The 24208-nt window shown below is 43.3% G+C and overlaps 1 protein-coding gene and 1 long non-coding RNA gene across 3 annotated transcripts in view; both read right to left on the bottom strand.

Annotated features, from left to right (window-relative positions):
• The window catches only part of LOC120372398, a 36212-nt gene extending 21313 nt beyond the window's left edge, over positions 1-14899 (bottom strand). Inside the window, exons 1-2 of one of the 2 annotated variants that reach the window (XR_005584946.1) lie at positions 14808-14899; positions 11796-11845 (exon numbers count right to left, since the gene is read on the bottom strand). This is a non-coding gene — a long non-coding RNA (uncharacterized LOC120372398). Of the gene's footprint in view, positions 1-11795; positions 11846-14762 lie in introns of both variants that reach the window. The other variant, XR_005584945.1, reaches the window with a different exon arrangement.
• A 4606-nt stretch (positions 14900-19505) lies between these two features.
• OTOL1 (otolin 1) overlaps positions 19506-24208 on the bottom strand; it is a 118666-nt gene continuing 113963 nt past the window's right edge. Inside the window, exons 7-9 of the mRNA XM_039486948.1 lie at positions 23740-23829; positions 22129-22200; positions 19506-20404 (exon numbers count right to left, since the gene is read on the bottom strand). Coding sequence (XP_039342882.1) covers positions 19506-20404; positions 22129-22200; positions 23740-23829 — 1061 coding nt within the window. The remainder of the gene's footprint in view (positions 20405-22128; positions 22201-23739; positions 23830-24208) is intronic.

Here is a 24208-nt window from a genome sequence, read left to right on the forward strand (position 1 = left end):
CACACCACACAGATGAACGAGAGCCACAACTTAGCCAAAGTGAGGGGACAGTATTCTAAAAGATACAAACAACAACAAAAATCAAAAAAACCCAGAACTCACAAAGCATATGGCTATCACCACCACAAGTACTTGGCTCACTGATTGGTCCCTTTGCCCACATCCTTCATTTGCTTTTTGTCTATTCCATTTTCACCAGGGCAAGGACCTACCTTTGTGCACACCTGTAAAGTACCCGTGGGCACTCTCAAACAGTAAATAATAAAGTGGAGAACTTTCCACAGGCTGCCTTCTAGCCACACAGTTCATTATTCTCCTGCACAGCAAACAATTGAGATTTCAATCTACCAAAACCAATCCCAAACCACATTAATTTTAAGACATCGGAGTTGTTTCCTTTTTGCAGGAGGAGAGGGGGGGACACAAGAAACCACCAATAAGTATTTTGTATAGATCTTTGTATTTTTAAGAATGAGCTTTACAACTTTCATCTAGTCTTTCCTATTATCCTAGAATTTCCTAATTTAAAGATTATATATGTGCTAGTAACATGTTTTAGAAATAGTCTGTATGTAATTACATTAATTAATCCTATACACCATATCTGAATTGTAAGGGATGAGTTAGAAAAGAATTCTGCCAAGAACAGAGGATGTACTGCCCTGAACTTATGGAACAGGTGTTTGTTTCAGGACCAGAGGATGAAGTCTTCCAGTTCAGACATTTCATCTCAGCTGGCTATGGCAGGGATTCAGATGCCTAGAAAGGAGAGCAGCAAGCAGCATCTATGACGCCACAAGGGGAGAGCAGAGGGATCATACTCAAATAAGCTCAAACTGATCTGAAGTTGTGACTTATCCGTTGTCAACAAGATCTTGGCCTTGGATGTGCTAATAGTGTTTGTTGGATTCTCATTGCAGATGTTTACTTTTTTAAAAAATTCATTCTCTGTATAGTTTCTGCAAATGCTAGATAAAGCTACCGTTTCAAACACCTTAGCCCAAATTTGCAACCTTTATTCATGTTGGTAAGGACTTGTTAGAGTGTTTTTAAAGGGACTTATCATCTACATTCTTCTCATTATGAATAAAGTTGCACAATGAGTCTGTAGGGAAAGAAGCATATGTCTGAAAGCTCTGATTATTCTATTGTTACCATTCTGTTGTTGCTTGAGTACTTGGAATGAAATCCTGGCACCTGTGAAATCAATGGGGCTGGGATTTTACATTTATTTTTTGCTCAGTTGCAAGCACAGGTTTACAAGGGCACTCCAGTTCTTCCAAACACTGGCCCCAATGATACCATAATGGAAGTGAGGCTGATGCCAGTTTGTGTAAAAATCAGTTGGATCAAGCTAATATTTTGTCATTACAGAGATGATGCCACTCATTTGACTCAATAACAAATTTCCCATTGACTTTAATGAGAGCAGGATCAGTCCTTTTGTTACCGATAAAATTAGTCACTGTAAGACTGACCATACATCCTGGTTTTCTGCAAAACGTACATTGCATTATATTGCTAGTACATGCTACAGAGCTTCTGAAAACTTGCAGGAAACCATTGACTACGATTTAGCCTATACTTTGCTTTGTTTCTAGTAACAAACTGATGAAATTCTTGAAGGACAATGCCAATGTACTGGGAGACTTACATTATTTTAGTTTTCTATCCAAACCTCAGAAAAAAAAAACACCTGTAAAGGTCTATTATACTAGTAATGGAGTTGATTCTACAAAAGTAAAGTCAGCTAAAACTGAAATTTCAGAGTGGGAGTAAAGGTAGTGAATTGGCATATCTGCAAGAAACCATTTTCCATTGGTACTAAAATGTGAGTGGCTTTCAGGAGATGAACTCATGCTTCTTAGAAACATATGATTAGTTTAACAGTATTGTCCAACAACTTGCATTTCCACTGATATTATAATACATCAGGATGGACACAGAGCTTTGATATTGTATCTGTAATTATTAGACAGATGTACTTCCTTGTCTCGCTCCATTCCTCATTTACTAACAAAACATTTTAAGAGCAGTAAAAAGAAACCTTGAAAATGGACTCTGATCATTTTGTTCACCAGAAATTGCTCTCTGTGGACACAAACTTTCATGTTTAGATTTATCAGACTAATTCTACATAACCCCAAATTCACACCTATAAAACCAATGTACAGAGTTGTGATATATAGCTAAATACCAACAGGAAAAGGCTGAGAGTCAGAATGGATAACACAACAATTTCACTTATATAAGTAATGTGATTATATTATTCTAACATTTTATTGACTCTTTAAAATGAAATAAACTCTGAGATTAAGAGGGCCATAGACAGACATTTTTATTGACTAGTTTGGTGTCCTTTCAATACCAAATTGATGAGCAATCATGGCAGACAATCTTATTAAGCTAGTTTGCAGATTTATGAAGACCCTGGAGTTTAATAAACTGTTATGGGGCAATGAAAGTTTATGTAGATCACTAGAAATGTCAGAGGAGTACTCCAAAAGGCACCATAAAATGGCGCATTACTCGTTTAATTCATGACCTAACTAAAATAAAACCAGTAGTTGTTTTATTAGTTTGTCCTCATCTTAGCAAAATCCAATTTTCCTGCTTAGAGTATCTACTACTTGGTGAACAGACTGGAGCCCTAATCTGGAGAAAAATAAGTTCAAGAGACCTGAATTTCACTTAATGAAAACTGTCTTCTCATTGAGGGGGTGACAGGCCACCCTTAAAGTAAGGACAACAGAAAGAAAGATAAAGGTGGATGGGACGCAAGTACAGAGACAGTAAATGACAGAAATTAAGCTGGTGATCCCTTCCTCGGTCAGAGAGAAAAGGTGCCATGGTTACATCCCCACCATCTCTTCACTGCCTTTAAGGAGAGAAGCTAGAGTTATATCCTGCCCCGCATTTTCCACCTTCTGAGAGGAAAGACATTTACATCTCCCCTTTTTCTATGCCCACCAAACTACATGGAAAGAAAAATAGTTCCTTGCAGTTCTCTCTTCTCCCACATACCCACTCTGCTTCCTCAAAGAGAAATAGAGAACCAGGCACGCCTTTTGTACAATCCCATCTCACCCTCTCTCTCTCTCATATCAAATGCTTAAACTGAAAGCTCTTTGGGGCAATGGCTGCTTTAAAACTCATGTGAATACAGTGCCTAGCATGGTGGAGACCTTTAGGTACTGCCACAATACAAATAATATTGTAAAAGTTTAGATTATATTTATAAGTACAGGAGCTAAGAATAATTCTTTCAAGCTACACACTACACCAGCTCTCATTTGTTCCTCCACCTCCATCTGCTCTGGAATGACAATAACACAGCTACTCCTCTGTTCCACACCTGACTTGGAAAATGCAGGTCACTTTATCCTCTGGACAGCACAAAACACATGCAAACTCAACTGGAAAATGAGACTAAAGGCTATAGTAAAGGTAGTTACAGCTACCAGAGAGCCAGAGAAAAAAACTCTGCAGTCCAGCGGTTAAAGGCTCCCACCTAGGAGGTGGGAGACCCTGGCTCCAGTCCTGCTACTCCCACCACCCTTTCATTATTTATCCACATTGAAACAGCTTCAACAGGAGAGACTGAGGAACCCCACATAGGAATTATCCTATAGCAGGAGTGGGCAAACTTTTTGGCCTGAGGGCCACATCTGGATATGGAAATTGTATGGGTGGCCATGAATGCTCACAAAATTGGGGGTAGGGTTGTGGGAGCAGGGGGGTGAGGGCTCTGGGGTGGGGCTGGGGATGAGGCATTTGGGATGCAGGAGGGTGCTCCAGGCTGGGACCAAGGGGTTCAGAGTGTGGGAGGAAGATCAGGGCTGGAGCAGGGGGCTGGGGGGAAGTGAGGGCTCCAATTGGGGGTGCGGGATCTGGGGTGGGGCTTACCTTAAGCAGCTCTCTGAAGCAGCAGCATATCCCTCTTCTGTCTCCTATGTAGAGGCACAGCCAGGCGGCTCTGCACGCTGCCCCATCTGCAGGCTCTGCCCTGTCCGCAGGCACTGTCCCTGCAGCTCCCATTGGCTGCCGTTCCCAGACAATAGGAACTGCGGGGGCAGAGCTTGGGGCAGGAGCAGTGTGTGGAGCCCCCTGGCTACCCCTACATGTAGGAGCTGGAGGGGGGGACATGCTATCTGCTTCCCAGGAGCCACACGGAGTGGGACAAGCCCCCATGCCTGTTCCCAGGCTGGAGCACCAGAGCGGGACAAGCTCCCAACCCTGCTCCCAGGAGGGAGCTCCAGGACTGGATTAAAAGGTCTGATGGGCCGGATGCAGCCCGCAGGCTGTAGTTTCTGCACCCATCCTATAGCTCAATGGTTAGAGTACTCAGAGTTGGGAGACTCCGGTTCAAGTCTTGTCTCCACTTCTGGCAGAGAGAGAGAAATCAAACCTGAGTCTCCCACATCCCAGGTGACTGCTCTAACCACTCATCTAAAAGTTATACGGTGGTCTTAGGGTTCCTATGGGTATGGAACTTGGAGCTAAGGTTAGGGTTCCTATGGGTAGGGCTCCCCACATTAGGGTTAGGGCTCTTATGGGTAGGGTATTGGAGATAGGGTTCCAATGGGTAGGGTACCTGGAGCTAGTGTTAGGGGCCCTATGGGCAAGGCTCCCCACCCCAGGATTATGATTCATAATGGTAGCTTACTTCCAGCTATAGTTAGGATTCCTATGAGTAGGGCACCTGGAGCTAGAGTTAGTGTTCCCATTGGTATGGTATTTGGAGTTTGGTTAGGGTTCCTTTGGGTAGGGCTCCCTGCCATAGGGTTAAGGTTCCTATGGGTAGGGTACCTGGAGCTAGCGTCAGAGTACCTATGGGTAGGGTAACTGGTGCAAGGGAAAGGGTTAAAGTTCCCCTACCTAGGGTTAGGGTTCCTATGACTAGGGTACCTGGAACTAGGGTTAGCGTTCCCATGGGTAGGGTACGTGGAGCTAGGGTTAGGATTCCTATGGGTAGGGTACTTCGAGCTAGGATTAGAGCTCCAATTGGTAGAGTACTTTTTCAAGACATGGGGTATGGGTAGGGTACTAGGAGCTAGGGTTAGAGTTACGATGACTAGGGTTCCCCACCCCTAGGTTATGGTTCCTATGGTTAGAGATCCCCACCCTAGGGCTAGGGTTCCTATGGATAGGCATCCCCTACTTAGGGCTTGGGTTGCTGTGGATAGGGCTCCCCGCTCTAGGATTAGGGTTCCTATAGGTACCCTAGAATAAGGATTCATATGGGTAGTTAACTCAAGCTAGGGTTAGGATTCTATGGGTAGGGCACCTGGAGCTAGCATTAGTGTCTTTTGAGTAGGGTACCTGATACAAGGGTTAGGGTTTCTATGGGTAAGGCTCCCCTCCATAGGGTTAAGGTCCTATGTGTAAGGTACCTGGATCTATGGTTAGAGTTCCTATGGGTAGGGTATCTGGAGCTGTGGTTAGGGTTCCTGTGCGTAGAGTACCTGGAGCTAGGATAAGGGATCCTATGAGTAGGATAAGTCAAGCTACGATAAGGGTCCCTATGAGTAGGGTACCTGGAACGAGGGTTAGGGTTCCTGTGGGTAGGGTACCTGGAGCTAGGAAAAGGGTTCCTATGAGTCTGGTACTTCAAGCTAGGGATAGCATTCCTATGGCTATGGTACTTGGAGCTTGGGTTAGGATTCCTATGGATAGGACTACCTGCTGTAGGGTTAAGGTTCCTATGGGTAAGGTACCTGGATCTAGCATTAGGGTCCCTATAGGTAGGGTATCTGGAGCTAGGGTTAGGGTTCCTGTGGGTAGGGTACCTGGAATTAGGGTTCCTAGGGGTAGGGTACCTGGAATGAGGGTTGGGGTTCCTATGGTTAGGGTACCTGGAGCTAGGGTTAGAGTTTCAATTGGTAGGGTACCTTGAGCATGAGATAGGGTATGGGTACGGTACTAGGAGCTAGGGTTAGGGTTCCTAGGAGTAGCGCTTCCCACCTTAGGGTTATGGTTCCTACATGTAAGCCTCCCCTTCCTAGGATTAGGGTTCCTATGAGTAAGGAACCTCAAGATAAGATTACAGTTCCTATGGGTAGGTCTCCCCACCCTAGGGTTAGGGTTCCTTTGGGTATGGTACTTGGAGTTAGGGTTCTAATGGGTAGGGTATCTGGAGCTAGAGTTAGGCTCCAATGAGTAATGTACCTGGATCAAGGGTTACAGTTCCTATGGTTGTGGCTCCCAGTCCTAGGATTATGGGTACAGCTCCCCGAACTAGGTTAAGGGTTCCTGTGGGTAGGGTACCTAGAGCAAGGGTTAGGGTTCCCATGGGCAGGGTACCTGGAAATAGGGTTACGGTTCATATGGATAGGACTCCTCACCCTAGTGTTACGGTTCTTATGGATAGAGTACCTGGAGCTAGGATTAGGATTGCTATGGGTAGGGTGCCTGGAGCTAGGATAAGGGTTTCTATGGGTTAGGTACCTGGAGCTAGGGTTAGGGTTCCAATTGGCAAGGTACCTTAAGCAAGAGATAGGGTATGGGTAGGGTACTAGAAGTTAGGGTTAGAGTTCTGATGAGTAGGGCTCCCCCTAAGTTATGTTCCTATGGTTAGAGCTCCCCACACTAAGGTTAGGGTTCTTATGGGTAGGGGTCCACACTCTAGGATTAAGGTTCCTATAGGTAGGGCTCCCCGCACTAAGGTTAAGGTTCATATGGGTAGATTATCTCCAGTTCGGGTTAGGATTCCTATGGGTAGGGTACCTGGAGCTATGGTTAGGGCTCCTTTGGGTAAGGCTCCCCACCCTAGGGTTAGGGTTCCTATGGTTAGGGTACTTGGAGCTATGGTTAGGGTTAGGGTATGGATAGCATACTTGGAGCTACGGTTCCTGTGCTTAGGCTACCAGGAATTAAGGTTAAGGTTCCTATGGGTAGGGTACCTGGTGCAGGGGTTACGGTTTCTATGGGTAAGGCTCCCTACCCTAGTGTTAGGGTTCATATGGGTAGGCTACCTTCAGCTAGAGTTAGGATTCCTTTGAGTAGGGCACCTGGAACTAGCATTAAGGTCCTTATGGGTAGGGTACCTGGTACAAGGGTTAGGGTTTCTATGGGTAGGGAACTCGGAGCTAGGTTTAAGGTTCCTATGAGTAGGGCTCACCGCCCTACAGTTACAGTTCCTCTGCATAGGGTACCTGGAGTTAGGGTTTGGGTTCATATGGGTATAGCTCAACTCCTATAGCTAGGGCTCCAATGGGTAGGGGACTTCAAATTGGGGTCAGGGTTCCAATGGGTAGGGTACCTGGAGCTACAATTAGGATTCCCTTTGGTAGGGCTCCTAGCCTAGGGTTAAAGGTTACTTACTGGAAGGTTTAGGTTTCCTAAGGATTGGTTCCTTGGAGCTATGGTTAGGGTTCATGGAGCTAGGGGTCCTCTGGGTAAGGTAATTAAAAACAGGGTTAGGGTTCCTATGAGTAGGGCTACCCGCTCTAGTGTTGGGGTATCTATGCATAGGGTAATTGGGGCTAGAGTTAGGGTTCCTATGGGTAGGGCTCCCCTCCCTAGACTTGGGGTTCCTACAGGTAGGGTAACTGGAGCTAGGTTTAGGTTTCTTCAGTATAGGGTAGTTGGAACTGGGGTTATGGGTCCTATGAGTAGGACTCCCCACCCTGCAGTTACAGTTCTTATGACTAGGACTCTCTGCCCTATGGTTGTTGTTCCTATGGGTAGGGTACCTGGATCTAGTGTTTGGGTTTGTATGGGTAGGACTCAACGCCATAAGGTTGAGGTTGTTATGGGTAGGGCACTCGAGCCAAATTCAGGGTTCCTATGTGTAGGGCTCCCCGCACTGGGGTTATGGTTCCTATGCGTAGGGATCCCTGCCCTAGAGATAGGGTTCCTATAATTAGGGTGCTTGGAGCAAGGTTTAGATTTACTGTGGATGTGTTACTTGGAGCTGGGGTTTGGTTAGGGCTCCCATCCCTAGGGTTACGGTTCCTATGGGTAGGGCTCCCATGGTTAGTGTACTTGAAGCCAGAGTTAGGTTTTCTAAGGGTAAGGTTCTTGAAGCTAGGGTTAGGGTTCCTGTGGTTAGGCTACTTGGAGCTAGGGTTAGGATTCTTATGGATAGGGCTCCCCACCCCAGGGTCAGGATTCCTCTGGGTAGGGTATTTGGAGCTAGAGTTAGGGTTCTAATGGGTCAGGCTCCCCACCCTCAGGTTGGGGTTCCTATGGGTAGGGTACCTGAAGTAAGGGGAGGGATAGCTCAGTGGTTTGAGCATTGGCCAGCTAAACCTAGGGTTGTGAATTCAATCCTTGAGAGGGCCATTTAGGGATCTGAGGCAAAAATCTGTCTGGTGATTGGTCCTGTTTTGAGCAGGGGGGTTGGACTAGATGACCTCCTGAGATCCCTTCCAACCCTGATATTCTATGAGGGTTAAGGTTCTTATGGGTTGGGTACTGGGAGCTATGTTCCTATGGGTAGGGCTCTCTCCATCCATTGTATAGGGAGCCTAAGCCCCAAATTCAGCTGTGTGTGTCACAGTGTTGTTCCTGGACTTTTTAGGTGCTGTGACACTCAGCGATGCAACACCAGTGCCTTTGTGGGTTCCATCTCTTCTTATATTTCTCATTAAATTGTCTACCCCCTAGTAAGTGCTATGTATATTATCTAGAAACAATGTGGATAGAAAGATAACTCAGCACCATGTTGTAACTATGTATTAGAGGGTGTTTGATATGATTCTTAACTGTGAATTTCCATCCATTTGTTAATACAAGATGAATTTTCTTTTAAACAATAGCTTATCTCACCAACGCTTCTTTTATAAAAATTTCCCAGTATTTCTTTTGCTAGGACACAACTCCAATCTAAAGGTATGAAGAAACCAGATCAGTTAGCAATGCTCTCTTAAATTCAATGTACTGTGGTTTACAACTGGATTCATTAAAATCAGCTCACTGATTTCAAGCAGAAGCAAACTGTAGATTCCTTTGAAAACTGAAATGTTCCTTTAATTTCAATAGTTCTCAGCTGCACGTTTCCTAAAATCATAGGGACAGACCTTCAGCTGGTGTAAACCATGGTAGCGCAATTGGCTTCAATGGAGCTATGACAATTTACACCAGCTGAGGAGCTGGTCTATAATTTTGTTAGAACCCAGGAAGGTAGAGAGAAACATAAGAATGAATTAGGGCATTTTTTAAAAAGTCATTCAGTTTTTATTTCCTGTTTCTGTGCTCCTAGGTAAGTAAAAGCAACCATTTGTATCTACAAGATAATACCTATGTTTGTATAGAAATATTGATTATTGCATTGCTCACAGTGAGAAACTGAGTTAGTTTAGCTGTCTGGCAGGCTATAAGACCCTGGTGTTCAAAAAAAATATGTGCCTAAGCGTGTGTACCAAAGTTAAGCATATCAGTCATCAGGGGCGGCTCTAGGCACCAGCGGGCCAAGCGCCTGCTTGGGGCGGCATCCTGGGGAGGGCAGCATTTGGCTCCGGTGGAGCTCCCGCCGGCGTGCCTGCGGCAGGTCCACGGGCCGGGCAGCGGACCTGCCGCAGGCATGACTGCGGCGGGTCCCATCTTCCCGCGGATCGGTTGAGCTCCGCAGTGGCTCCGGTGGACCTGCCGCAGTCATGCCGGCGGGAGCTCCACCAGAGCGAAATGCCGCCCTCCCCAGGATGCCGGAGCCGCGGGAAGAGGGGACCCGCCGCGGGACTGGGGAAGGGCGGCGCAGCGCTCCGCGCTGCTTGGGGCAGCCTACTTTGTAGAGCCGCCCCTGTCAGTCATGCCTTCCCCCATGGCCATCATGGCACACACGTAATTGCATGTGTGTTATTTAGGGCCTGATATAAACCCACTGAAATCAATAGAAGATTCCCGTGCACTTCTGTGAAAATGTGGGCTTCATTCTGCAGGAGAGAATGGATCCCTCCCCCACTCCTTAGTTGGTTTTAAGCTATTAGGGATGGGAATTTCAGAAGTGCTCAGCATTAGTCTAAATCTGCTATCATTGGCAATAATTTCAACAGGAACAGAGTGAGCCCATTGCTGAACACTGAGGTTAGAGATTTTAGAATTTCTATTTGCTATCATTTTTCATGCAAATGTTTTTTTAAAAAATTAGTTGGCCTGATGTAAATAACTTTATATGGAAAGCTACTCTCTTGCTGAACACAGATGCATTTCATTGTAGTAAATAGGAATGTTTTCTCATTATATTGCTTCATTTTGGTTTTTAATGTTATTGAAAGTGTTCAACAGCTTGCTTTTAAATAATGTTCACCCAACTTATCAAAACATAGACTAAGTAGTTCAAATACCATTACATGCTAGGAATATTATAATGCATGAGGTGGGGGAGGGAAGAAATCATTAAAAGAAGATATTTGGACCAAACGTTGTTTCTGTCCAACAGTATGTTCTAGCATGTGGCTTTATTGGTCCCCAGCCCCACAGCCCTCACCCCTGCATTCCCTCCTATCCCCAAACTCCCTCCCAGAGTGTGCACCACCTCCCCTTTCCCACACACCCCTTCCCACCCCCAAACTCCCTCCCAGAACCTGCACTCCTCACCCCTTCCTACACCCCCACCCCCAGCCCAGAGCCTGCACCCAAACTCCATCCCAAAGCCTGCACCCCTCACCCCCTCCTGCACATCCACCCCCTACCCCAGCCCGGAGCCTGCACCCAGCACCCAAACTCCATCCCGAAGCCTGCACCCTGCATCCCTCCCGCACCCTAATCCCCAGCCCAGGACCTGCACCCCAGACCTCCTTCCCTCACCCAAACTCCCTCCCAGAGCCTTAGGCAGGTGGGGGCGGAGTTGGGGAGCGGGTTCTGGGCACCATCAAAATTTCTACAAACTTGCCACCCATGCTTGTTGGCAAATCAAAATGTTTACCATGCAAGGTCTCGATTCTGCAAACACTTATGTATGTGCCAACTTTCAAGCTTGTGAGCAGTCCCACTGAGGTTCCATTTTTATAAGTAATATTGAGCATTATGAACTTTAGCATTTTTCCAGAGAAAGCAACAGATCTCAGTAAGACTCACAAAACAAGAAGTATTTCCAGTTCACACGCAAGTCATGTTTGCACAAACTTTCCAATCACAATGTATAAAATGAACTAATATTTTTTCCTGCAGGAATAAAGGATGAGAGAGCCACTTACTCAGGGATAAATGTCCCCCAGTGTTAGCTATGGGCTGAAACCAAATATGGAAAATTTCAGCCCGAAAGGAATTAGCTGAATGAAGTTAGGAGCAACTCAAAAAGGAGATTAGAATGGAAACAGTTTTCTAACTTGCCCAAAGTGGCCACTGCCACACCAAGTATAAACATACAATGCAGGCACCTCTGGATAAAGGACACAGCAGTTGTTAAACTGAACCCAGCTATACTATACACCAGTATGCACAGGAATATTCTGAAATGACACACAAGATTATGGCAGTGCTTTGACCATGAACAAATAATAGTGAATATTGCAAAACAACAATGCCAGCCTCCCCACCATTTGATAAATATTCCCTATTAAGAATCTTCTCCATTTCACAGACACATCTGATTAACTGACAGTGATAGCCCTTGAACGCATTTTAATTCACATTGAAAGATTCTCCTCCCCCCCCAAAGACTTTTTTTGTCCACACAATTGACATTATAGCAAAGCTACAAATGTTTATGACACGTCTCAGTCCTTAAAGTGAGATAGTTTTATGGTGTCTTCAAAACCATTATGAATTTATTTCATGAAATCACTGTGCTTTCACTGAAACACATTCAGTTTTGTTCAAACTGGTCTACAGCACTGGAGCTGCTTGCTTACCTGAGTGCTTCCTATGCACTTGCGGTTTAGTCATGCCCTCCCCGATATACCTAGAAGAAAGGATGAAAAAAAAGGCCCCACTGAGCATGAATGTCTTGCTGATTTGCAGCTTAATGACAAATGGTATCTCCCAAAGGAGCGTGTGGTTGGTGAGAGATTACATCAGCTAGTCTATTAAGGCAACACCAGCAGTCAAACACCAGCTTTCCAGGTGGCCTTGGTCCCAGTGCATATCAGCTGATCGGGCTAGTGGGATGCCATGTCTGAACACAAACCACATTACCCACAAATACAATCCCCCTGAATTGTATACACAAATACAATCCCCCTGAACAGAGGATAAATGAGTGGCAAGGAACACAAGCAGAACCAAATTATTCAGTGTCACCCGTGAAGCCTCCCTCATTGTGCAGAACAGAAATTACAATATTGCAGACAGGATATGGTATAAACTGAGGGGGAAAGCTGCATAAGGGCTGGGATCGAATTCACCCCTCATAAAACCCCACTGAAGCTAAAGGGGTCAAACCAGGGGTTAATTTAGCTCTTTGTATGGTGACAATATTAGTATTATATTAATTAATTATATTATATTAGGGGGAGGGATAGCTCAGTGGTTTGAGCATTGGCCTGCTAAACCCAGGGTTGTGAGCTCAATCCTTAAGGGGGCCATTTGGGGAACTGGGGTAAAAATCTGGGGATTGGTCCTGCTTTGAGCAGGCAGTTGGACTAGATAACCTCCTGAGGTCCCTTCCAACCCTGATAGTCTATGAAGTCATTAGGAATAAATAACTGATGGTGGGAAACTGAGAAGCATAAGCAAGTTAGAAATAAAACATTTTCAAGTAAGAACTGAAAGAGTTTGGTAATCTCAGTATACTGGATTGCAACATGACTCATCAGCCTCAAGGGGTGGCATAATCAGGCCCTAACCTGTACACTATTTTTAGTTTGTTTAGTTTGGGCTGATGTGAAAGACATTGTAGAAAATGAAACTGTTGCAAAGAGGCCTGATCCCACAGACACATGAATAAATACAGTAAATGGAAAACTGGACAGTGACATGAAATATTAACAAGATTCCTGGGGCACAGATTCATTTCAAATGATTTAGGACATTATTAATAGAAGAGCACAGACAATACAACCTGATTTCCATTTATTTTTATGTTTCTCTTTTTTAATGATCCAGATGTGCCCCCGCTGTGGTGATGGGACTACATGAGAACCCAGTTTAGTTAGTTTAATGGGTATGAATTGTACCTAGCAGGTCCTACAAAAACATGTTATGCCTAAGTCTCCCTTTCCTTGCACTTTGTGTAGTTATTCACATTAGCACAAAGTGAGTGCAGAACACTCCCATTCAGATTTACTAGCCCTTGCCACTAGTATAAGTAACTGCACAAGGAGAATCAAGCCCACTGTTTTTTCCCCCCTTCTGCTGCAGCTTGTAATAAAAAGGCACAATCATTTAAAAATAGAGACTGAGAAATTGAGGATGATTTTCTATCAGGGAAGCTTGCTTTATACTGTGGGACAGTGGCAAGTCTTGTGGTAAAGAGACAGGAGTGGGTGTCAGGGTACCTGGGTTGTATTCCAGGCTTGTCCTACCTGACATGGGGTGAGCCATTTCACCTCTCTCTGTCTGAGTTTACCTCCAGTAAAATAGAGGGGCTATTGATACGCCCGTCACAAAAGTGGCTTGAGGACACATTCACTAGTGTCTCTAGAGAACATTGAGGTTCTCAACTGGAGGGCACTACAGAAATGCAAACTATATCACCAGAGGTGGTGATAGCCCAGAATCATTTTTCTAGGCTACTGAAAACAACTGCTCCTACATCAGTATACTGAGTACCTATCTTATTTTCTAGGTCAAAGAGTCAAACAGGAACATTTTGACTTAGAAAATAAGAAAAGATGTTTCAGTCTGATTACATATCAGCTGCCCTTACTATTTAAAATATATAGAATAGAATATTTCACTAATATAGGACAACTTGAGACATCATGATGCAATACTACTGATGTCATGACATAATAAAATGAAAAAATTAAAGTTTTTACATGAAATTTTATTTTCCTAAATGAAATTTCAAAATAAAGAAAAATTAATTTCAAGATTTATGCCCCCATCGGAATTCTTATCAGTCTACTGATTTTGTAAAAAAAATTTTAAAAAATCTGACATGGTATTTTCCAATGGAAAACTGTTTCAGCAAAAAGTTTTCTAAGCAGCTCTATTTATTATATATCCAGCCAAAATTCAGCTCTTCGTAGGACTCCTCACTCACCTTATCACAGAAGCAACAGATATGAACGGGATTTATTTAAGAAACAGGCAACAAAAGGATAAAGCCTAGCTCTGCAGCAGGTGTAAATAGACCTGCCAAGTGTCACTCATTTGCAATGTTCAACACACAGCAAGACAGCAAATCTGTGTATTTCTTTCAATGTCAGTCCTCCTTCCACTTTGCTTGGTTTAAAGAAATTAAGTCTTTTGATCAGGAAAGTTTTGCATGGCCTCTCAGAGATAGGAAAATACTAGCAGGGCGAGAGCCCTGTGAATCTCTGCTTACAAAGAGGAAGGGGCTGGGGGTGGGGGAAGGTTAATGTGTGTATTTGTTTGCACAGAAGATTAAAAACTAGTTTTGAGCAATTTATAAACCCAGCTGTAGGTTGATCTGATCAAAGGCATTTGGACTAATAAACAAAACTTGGTATGGCCAAAAGACTGAACTAAGAAAGATACTAAATGTAGAACAATACTTTTCAGAACATTGTTGTTAATGTTATTTTATATTAGATAAGATAATTCCTTTTCTCTCTGAAGACAGGTTTATTTTTCTCATTGCTCCCCCAATGAACCCTGACTAAAATCTAGCAAGAATCCAGTTTCATTTATCTGAATTAAATCAAGTTTATATGAGGAAAAATAGAATGCACACAAACATGCCTCACACTCACTTTTTAAAGGATCACCAAGCAGGCCAGAGGTTCTAAGTTACTTACAAGTATGAAATAGTATCTACCACCTGGCTGTAACTGATACCCAGCCTTTGGGAAAGCTGCTTCCCTCATCAGTGACCCATCCAGTGTTTCTCTCTCCCTTTCCAGGAAGTGGTTCATTATGAAATTCATTCCACCTGCATAAAACCTGAGGCTAAAGACTCTAACCAGGTGGAATGCAGAGGGAGTGGAGAGGTGAGATCCACTATCCCATCCACAGGTCAGCGAGCAAGGCTGCTGCACTGCCCCTCCCAATAACAGTAGTTACTATTGCCTATGAGCTGCAGTACCAATCACAGCCCCTTCAATCCATTTGCACAGGGGTTTTGAAGGCCAATGGATTTGTATTAATGTGCATCCTGCAGCCTGTCCCTTTGCCTGGCCCAGCCCTCCCACATACGGCCTTCTGTGCTAGCCGAGACCCTTTCCATAGCATGTATGGGTGCACAACACTCTTGCACAAATCCTCTGCTTGCAGTATCCCCACATAGTGCCTTCTGCAGGGCTTAATGTATTGAAGGACTTGTGCTGCCCCTCTGCACCATAAGTGACTTTCACCCACAGAGTTTTGTAAGGAAGCAGGGGCTTTATCTTCCAAACCACACTCACAGGCAACACTTGGCCTGCGTGAACAACGAGTCATTTGCCATTGCATCCCTGCTCTCTTCAAAACTTGCATATAGAATTACTGGCTGCTGTTCTCCACAGAGAGCCAACCAATTTCTAGCGAGGATTATGTGGGCAGTTTCTTCAGAGCCCGCAAACCCCGATGAGCTCTTTTCCCCAGAAACTGACATATAGTTTATTCATACAGAAAGTTCAGAACAGTTCAGAACAAGAACAGAAACTTGTTGGGTGTCCAGATACAACCATCTGTTACATGGACCAGGTGTGTTGCAGTGGGCATGCACAAGTAACTAAGTAGTATTGTGACAGCAGAAGTCCAAATTTACAATATTTTTTCCAAATATTTAACAGCTGTCAAAGAATTTATAGACCATACCCAGCATCCTTTATATGGCTAGCCCTCTGAATTCAAACCGTATACTAACATACTCAGAATAAGTACCAAATTAGGTCGCAACTACTTGATAAAGCTGGTACATGTTATATTTGAATTACTGGTGTTTAAACTGAGCTGTGAGGCTGATGAGTTGACAGACATTTTTAATTTTGCAGGTAGATAGAATCAGTCTTTTAAAATTGGCTTGTCTTTTATCTTAGAATTTAACAGAAGTTCTCTGAAGTTAATTTTCTCAGTGCACATAAGAAGCCTTGCTATGCCTTAATCTTGAAACAATATTTTAAAAAATTAGAAATGAAGTACATGATTTATGGTGGTATTTAAAGAAGATATTGAAGGCATGATGACAATTTAAGTGAGAGAACCAAGTGTGAAAAGACCATTTAACCTCTCCAATTCACTGTATTTCTGTAAAGTCTGATCCAGCATCCATTGAAATCAGTGGAAAGACCGCCATTGACTTCAATTAATATTGGATCAGGACCTTGCTATTTATAATAATAACACAAGAAAACTTTAACCAACCACAGCAAGTGTCCTTAGCTGAGAGGGAGCATCATCCAGCAGATAGAGCACTGAACTGGGAGTCAGGAGACCTGGGTTCTATTTCTTGCTTTGCAACTGACAGGCTGCTTGGACAATTCACTTCAACTCTCTGTGGGTGTTTCCTTCCTATCCTTTGTCTGTCTTGTCTATTTAGATTGTAAGGGACACCAAGGTCTTGAGCACTGGCAAAAATGCAAGAGTACGGACGGCTGTGAAACCCTTGTTGTCCTGGCTACATTCCATCTTCAGTAGCAACACTACACTGCATTTCTTCATCTTCTGGTCTAAAATGGGGTGTCGTGTTGCTGTGCGCTGTTAAAAAGTTGCCATGTTTCACCCCAGAGGTGGTCATATTATAATTAGGGGTGAAGTGGTTCGTATGTATATAATTTATATATCTGTATATGAGACACTTTGGACTGTGAGGATGTATGTGACTAGTGGAGTTGCACATCTCTCCCAGGAACATTGCATGTACAATTCTATTGGAAAGCTAACTGGGCTGTTGCTTTCTCTTGGTGAAATGCCATTATGGCAGTGTTAATGCTGTTGGATGTGATTTCATGCTCCAGAGAATGCCTGCCTTGGGCAGAGAGTGCAGCTAAATTAACGTTTTGAAATTCTGTTAAATTTCATTAAAGCTGTTCGTTTTAGTGGATCTTTGTATTATTCATAAAGGATCTGTTCTGAAACCCATAAAATTAGTGAGAGTTTTTCCATTGACTTCTATGGATTTTGGAATCAGGCCTTATGTCAAGGTTGATCTCTAGGGGATTTTATGTGGTTGAAGTGATATGGCAAGTACAGTTTTTACTACTACTTCTTATCTAAAATTCCCCTTTTTGATCATTGAAATAGTCATACTAAATCAGACTCAAGCTCCATCTAATTCCATGTCCCATCTCTGATAGTGGCCAAAACCAGATGCTTCAGAAGAAGGTGAAAGAAACCCACAGTAGGCAGATACAATCTGCCCCTTCTTCATATCCACTGGTCTCATACCATGGAAAATATTTTCCACGGGTTTGTTTTTGATGTTTTCCAGCTTTAGGAGGTCAAATCATGTTGTTGAATCTCCAAGGGGTAGCCATGTTAGTCTGGATCTGTAAAAAGCGACAAAGAATCCTGTGGCACCTTATAGACTTAGGACTCTTTGTCGTTGTTGAATCTGTAATTCTAGATCCTTTCCAGATGTTTTGTCTGTATGTCCATAAAACATTTGCTGAAAAGTTCATAAGGCCCTGATCTGAGAGCCAGGCTTCTAGCCTCCCAAACAGATTCAGCAAAACAAACTCTATACCTTAGTCCAGCTAGTCACCAGGAGCCTGAGACGGACCTTCACTAACGACTACCTCCTCCCTAACTAATCTGCTCTCTCCCCTCTGCATTTGCCTCTTTTCTGATTATATAGGCCAACCCCAGGCCAGAGCAGGGAGCCTCCTCAATTACACACAGTCTGTTTTTATTGTGAGCGCCTAGCCAGGGACGGCTCCAGGGACCTGCACGCCAAACGCGTGCCCAGGGCTGCAAGCCACGGTGGGGCGATCTGCCGGCGCCGCGAGGGCGGCAGACAGGTTGCCTACGGCAGCGTGCCTGCGGAGGGTCCACTGGTTCCGCGGCTTCGGCAGACCTCCCGCAGGCTGCCGCTGAATCCACAGGACTGGGGACCTCCCGCAGGCAAGCCGCCGAAGGCAGCCTGCCTGCCGTGCTTGGGGCGACAAAATACCTAGAGACACCCCTGCTCCTAGCTGTGCCTTAAAGGGGTAGCTTATGGCCCTCTGAATGGTTGCCTTAGAATCCTACCACCCAAGAACACAGATGCTTTCTTGGTCATTCTTTTTGAAGTGTAATTTTGTTTGTGAGTTCAGGTAGTTGTTGAATTGTGATTTCCTAAGAAGTGATGGTTCCAGTACCAAGAATTGGGAGAGAGGAATATGTGATGTCACTTTCATCGTAGCAAGAGAGTGATCAGATTTTCAGAACCATTCCATTTATCATACTGAATATGCCCAATATTGTTCTGAAGTTCTAAAAGGAATTATGAAGTTAATAAATGTCAGAGAAGGCATTGAATGGCTTTGATACAGCACTATCTAAACACTATCTGATACAGTGCTAATAAGGACCTGGATCAATTCTGGTATCCCAAGATTACTTCATTTCTTATTTTTACTTCCCTAAATTCAGGTTGGCTTTGGCAAAGGAATTCTTAAAAAGTTGTCCAGGTGTTCATTAAACATTCACTGAGTTATAGGACTTTTCTGATCATACAATGATATGCCACAGCCAAACACCATTTACAGAAGTACTTTTCCTCTAAATCATTTGAACTAATTGTTCCATCAGCTACAATGTTGTCAACCAGCACATTAATGTATTTTTCTCTGTGTATCATAGGAAAAAATAAATTAGATTAGGCAATCATCTTATTTTATTCTTTACCATTCCAAAGATATTCAGTTCTTGTAAATACAACAATAATTTGATGAACAGAGATGTTTGCACTGATTGAGTGATTATAATGCAATCTCTAAATCAACCTTTTATTCCATGCATTACCATGTATAAAGTAACACATAATACTCGTTTGACAGCAGACATTTTTAAATCTATGAACATGATTTGAAGAAACCTACTACTTGCAATTGTATCTGATTAATCTCTGAGTCAAATCCTACAATCCTTAGCTAAAATTTGAAACTCCAGCTAACTTCAACACTGACTCCCATGGACATTTTGACTTGTAATTACTGCAAGATTTGGCCTTATCTGAATTAAACTAAGATACTGACTTTCTCTGTGTAATTTTAACCATTTGATGATCTAGCCTGGGTCTGAAGTGTAAATAAAATCTCTTTGGGATCTATGTCTTCCTGAATGCATTTGTGTAATTTTCCTTATATGATCATGAAAATTAGGCATCATCATAGAGGGTGGTTGCATCTTTTGGGGCTCTTTAGTTAAAATTAATCAGTTTATTACAAATATAAATATTTGTATAGAAAGATTATGACATCTATTTCACTAAAGTAACACATTCTTTCTCCTTCACCCTTCTCCCTCCACCCCCTACTGACAATCAGAGTGAAATAAATGTTTTGTTTCTTAGTAGTGTGTTTATTATCATATACTTATGCTATGGTCTCAAAAATATCATCTGGATACAAAAGAAACCCTGTAAATATGCTGTCATCTTCAGCACTAACATAGATCCCATTCCAATCCCGTCCAACCTCCAGCCAAACCTGATCCCCTGCATTTAATTTCAAAATGATCAGGAAAGATGCCTGGTCTATCTCTTGACCATAAAGTGTTTCACGGGTTTTGACTATCTTCTTGTTTTGTGCCACAATGCTGATTCGAGCAGGCCGCCCTCTGATCGTCATGTGATAAGCAAAGACATACGCTCCAGGAATGCTGCAATTGAACTTGCCTGTAGAAGGATTATAATCTTCCTGATCATTGTACAAAATCTTGTCAAATTTAATAGGGACATTTGGTGGAGGGAAAGACTTTGACAAGCCAGCACTGAACGCTGATCTTCGGACTTTTGAGTTATCACCCTTGGAGCCTTTGATACCTCTGGAGCCTTTCTTTCCACTAGCTCCTCGGGCCCCTTTACTACCAGGATTTCCCTTTGGCCCAAGAGGTCCCATCACACCAGCTGGTCCCAAGTCCCCTTTTTCACCCTTACTGCCTGGCTCACCCTTTTCTCCCTGTTGTCCATTCATCCCAGGAATACCCTCAACTCCAGCGTCTCCTTTGCTGCCTTTTTCCCCTTTTATTCCACCTTCCCCTTTTTCCCCCCTCTCTCCTCTCTCCCCTGGCTCCCCACAATGCCCCTTTTCCCCCAGCTCTCCCTTTTCCCCTTTATCTCCATTTTCCCCATCTAGCCCCTGTAAGCCCAGCTCTCCCTTGTCTCCCTTCTCTCCTTTGGTCCCATTCTCACAAGTGTCCCCCTTCACTCCCTTCTGTCCCTTCATTCCAGGAAGGCCAGAGTTTCCTTTGTCTCCTTTAACTCCAGCTTCACCTAGAAAAAAAAGATAGAAATAAAGAATCAGAAGAAAGAATAAAAACCACGCAGCACTACTAGCCTTGGGCTGGTCACTATGCTAGGTAGGGGCTAGCAGAAGCAGATGGAAATGCCAGGTGGTTGGGGCTAAAAAGAAGACTGCATGTTCCATTCGCAACGTTTTCTTTCTGTTTTCCTCTGGAGTGGGGTGAGTGGAGTGGAGGGAGTAATTTGCATTGTGAGTGAGGGGGGGAAGTGGATTTGGGGGAGGGGAGTCATCATGGGCTGAGTGGATTTGATAGGAACAAGTGGAACTGAGGTAAGAAGAGGAAGATGTTGAGAGGAGAGGTTAGAAAAGGGAAGGAGGAGGAGTAAAGGGCTAAGAAGGCTTGGGAAGGAGATTAGAAAACAAGAGAGAATAGGAATAAAAGATGAGGACAGAGACAGACTGGGAACGTGGAGAAGACCAAAGAGAATGCAACACTGGGTATATGGGGAGGAAGCTGGCTTGCTGGAAGAGAGAAGTAATGACATTAAAAACAGTTCCAAGGTATATGGCAAGAAAGAGAAAGTGGAATCAAAGAAGAAAAAAAGGCAGAAATTGTAAGTCAGTTTTTTAAATGCATTTACCATAAAGCTGAGGGGCAACATACAATTGAAAACACTAAATCCACCATATTAAAAGCAATTGATAAAATGCATGTATTCTATACAGGGCAGGATTCTCCAACGCCATCTATATGCTGGTGTGATCTGGCCTTAAAGCCATCTTAACCAAAGGAAGATTGCCCCAGTGTGAGGGTCACCCTCTGGTGGTATAGTGCCAGCGTAGCAACTCCTATACCACACACTCTCCTGGCTGTCGAGGCAGCAGAGAAAAAGGTTGTGGCTTCAGGAAAGCAGGTGTCGGGACAACTTTACTCTATGCTGATCCTTGGATTGTACCCCAAGACTCCTCTAATGCACCCCCAGACTCCTCTAATGCAGCCCAGGGATGACATGCCTGCAGAGAGCAGAGTTTTAAACCACATTTGCATACACATCCCTGTGCATTCTGTGCCATTGGGTTGCACCAGAGGATCTGATCTGTCTCTGATGAGGTTTTTCCCACTATCTAAATATGGCTGAAAATATCACTGCCAGGTGTGAATTTTATCTTCAGCTCATAAAATTACTTTTCACTGAAGAATAACTTTTCTTGCTTTCAGAATGCAACAGATTGCAACAAATCCCATCTCCAGTACATTTTCCAGGTGGAATATACTCCCCTACAGGAACTCTCTCTCTCATACACACACACACACACACACAGAGTCTCTCCCTTCCCCCCCTCCGCCCCCTCAAAAAATTATTAGTTTGGTTGGTTGCTCAAAGATATTGCCTGGGTGGTTTGCATCTGTCAGTTGGGCCCTGTTTCTATCATACACTAGGACAAGCTAAAGTTTATAGTATCTACACACTTAAAATTAAATGATTGAAACTGCACCATAGGTAGACAGGAAGGTAGACAGATAAACAACATAATTCAGTATGTAGACTGTGATCTAAATACTGAAGTCCACATTCAGTTCTTACTCACGCACAGCTCTCACTGACTGTAGTGAGTTTTACCTGAATGTGGACTGAATAAAAACTAAGTAGTGAAATCCAGATTGGGAAAAAAACAGATTAAATATTAAAAAACCAGATTAAAGAGGAAGATAGATCAATGTTCTTGAGTACTCTGGTGTAGCCTTACGTACCTTGTTCTCCAGGTTTACCTGGATACCCTGGAATTCCATTTGTTCCTTGGTCACCATGTTCTCCTTTATCTCCTAAGACATTATTACCATTAATATGCTGCTAGGTATATTATTTGTAGCAAAACATTCTTTATGCAGCATGGGGCTTACACCATTTGTGTATGTGTCACTCTCTCTCCTGTAGTAAAAATTAACTTAAAAAAATGACAGTCCTAAGAAGGTTCTTTGGGACCCCCTAACTGAAAACTCCAAAACACCAGCACCCATCAAACTACCCATTGTGTTGTACTTACGTAGTTATCTGGTTCATCTTAATGCCTAAGAAGTAAGTAACCGTATAAAATCAGTAATGTTGGATAGGGAGGGCATTTACTGTCATTTAATGGCCTGATAGAGAAGCTGATAGTCACTAGACTCAGTATTGTCATTCTAGTTTGACAGCCCTAGAAAGCATTAGGCAAGAGGGGACATCATAGCAGAGGACATCAATTGAATCACACTCTGATGTCATTTTTCCCCCCTGTTAAAATGTTCAAGTGTATTCAGTACTTATTGGCTTTAGCAAAGTATGATGCATGCAAATGCTGTGCAAGCAACCACTTATAGCTCTGCCAATACAATTCAGTCCTCATGCGCTATTCTGGTACACTAAACCCTTTGGACAGAAACAGGCAACTGAGCTGAATTATATCCACTGTGTGGTAGTTTAGTGACATGCAAAGTGAGAACTCTGTGATGACCATCAAACTCATTTTCACTTGAGATTTGAACACAGGTTCCCAGGGCAAATGATTAAAAGACCCAATAACCACACAGACAACCTCTTGATCAGAGGATGGCTTAGAAGAGGATGCACGACCTGACTGGGTATCTATGGTTATTGCAAATATTCCGAATGGGACCATGCTTGACTTTTTTCTCACTTTTGTATTGCACACAACTCTCTAAGTTTGTTTCATCTACAGCAACCGGGACAAGCGATTATTCAAGTGTAGGTGCTAAGTGTTTAGGGATACTGAAAATCACACAGGTGCAAACAGAGAAGCATCACTCTAAATAACAGTTAGTTTAGTGGACCAACTTTTTAAACATTTTAAAAAAATATATGTTTTCTCCATGAGCAAGAAATTTCTAGGCCATACTTAGAGTGATACATGCTAGCAGATTGACCACTGAGGGCCTGGTCCAAAGAATATTAAAGTGAATGAGAGTCTTTGCATGAAGTTACAGCTAATGAACTCAATTCTACTCTCTTGCTGGGTGCAGTCAATTTGGTTTGAGAGATTTAACTTTTAAAAGCTGCTTCTATGCCCGCCTGTTGCTTTCATGAAGATCTTTACTACACCTGGGCCTGATTCAAAGCCCACTGAGGTAGAACTTCAATGAGCTTTGGATCAGGCTTTTGTGAATATCCATTTTTATTTTGTGCTGTTACAAGCTATTGGTTTACGGTATTACAGGCCATAGGAATTACAAGGTATCAATCTGTGCCAAGACATTTCATTTGCTTTAGAAAATAATTTCTCCTACAATTTTGCTTTATTGGACTGAAAAACATATGAGCAAAAAAAAAATCACGTGCTTTTGAAATGAGCCGCTACTGTTCCTCACCTTTGTCTCCTTTGAAGCCCTTTGGACCTTGAAGTCCAGGAATTCCTGGTAGGCCCTGAGGGCCAGCATCTCCCAGCTCTCCTTTAGGACCTGGAAAATGAGCATTTGAAAATTCGTTAGGCAATGGAACTCTATCTTCAGAGTAACTGAAAAGGATGAACTTTATAAAGTGACCTATGAATGTTAGTTAGGTAATAAGCCACAAATGATGGGGGGGGTGCCACATACTGATGGGTGCTTTGTGAAAACAGCATCATGGGAGTGATACAAAAGAAGCAGAGCAGGGCTCAGGACTGAGTCATATTTCTTTCACAGATGAAAAACACTGTAATTGTTCAAAGCCAATTAGGGGCTTTAGTCATACAGCTGAAATTAATGGGAACTGTGTGGCTAAACGCTCTCGTCAGCTATGAAAATCCCAATTTATATTTCATGCTATATCTATTGACTGGTTCATGGACCTTTGTCT

This window comes from Mauremys reevesii, linkage group 9 (assembly GCF_016161935.1).
Source record: "Mauremys reevesii isolate NIE-2019 linkage group 9, ASM1616193v1, whole genome shotgun sequence".
NCBI lineage: Eukaryota > Metazoa > Chordata > Testudines > Geoemydidae > Mauremys > Mauremys reevesii.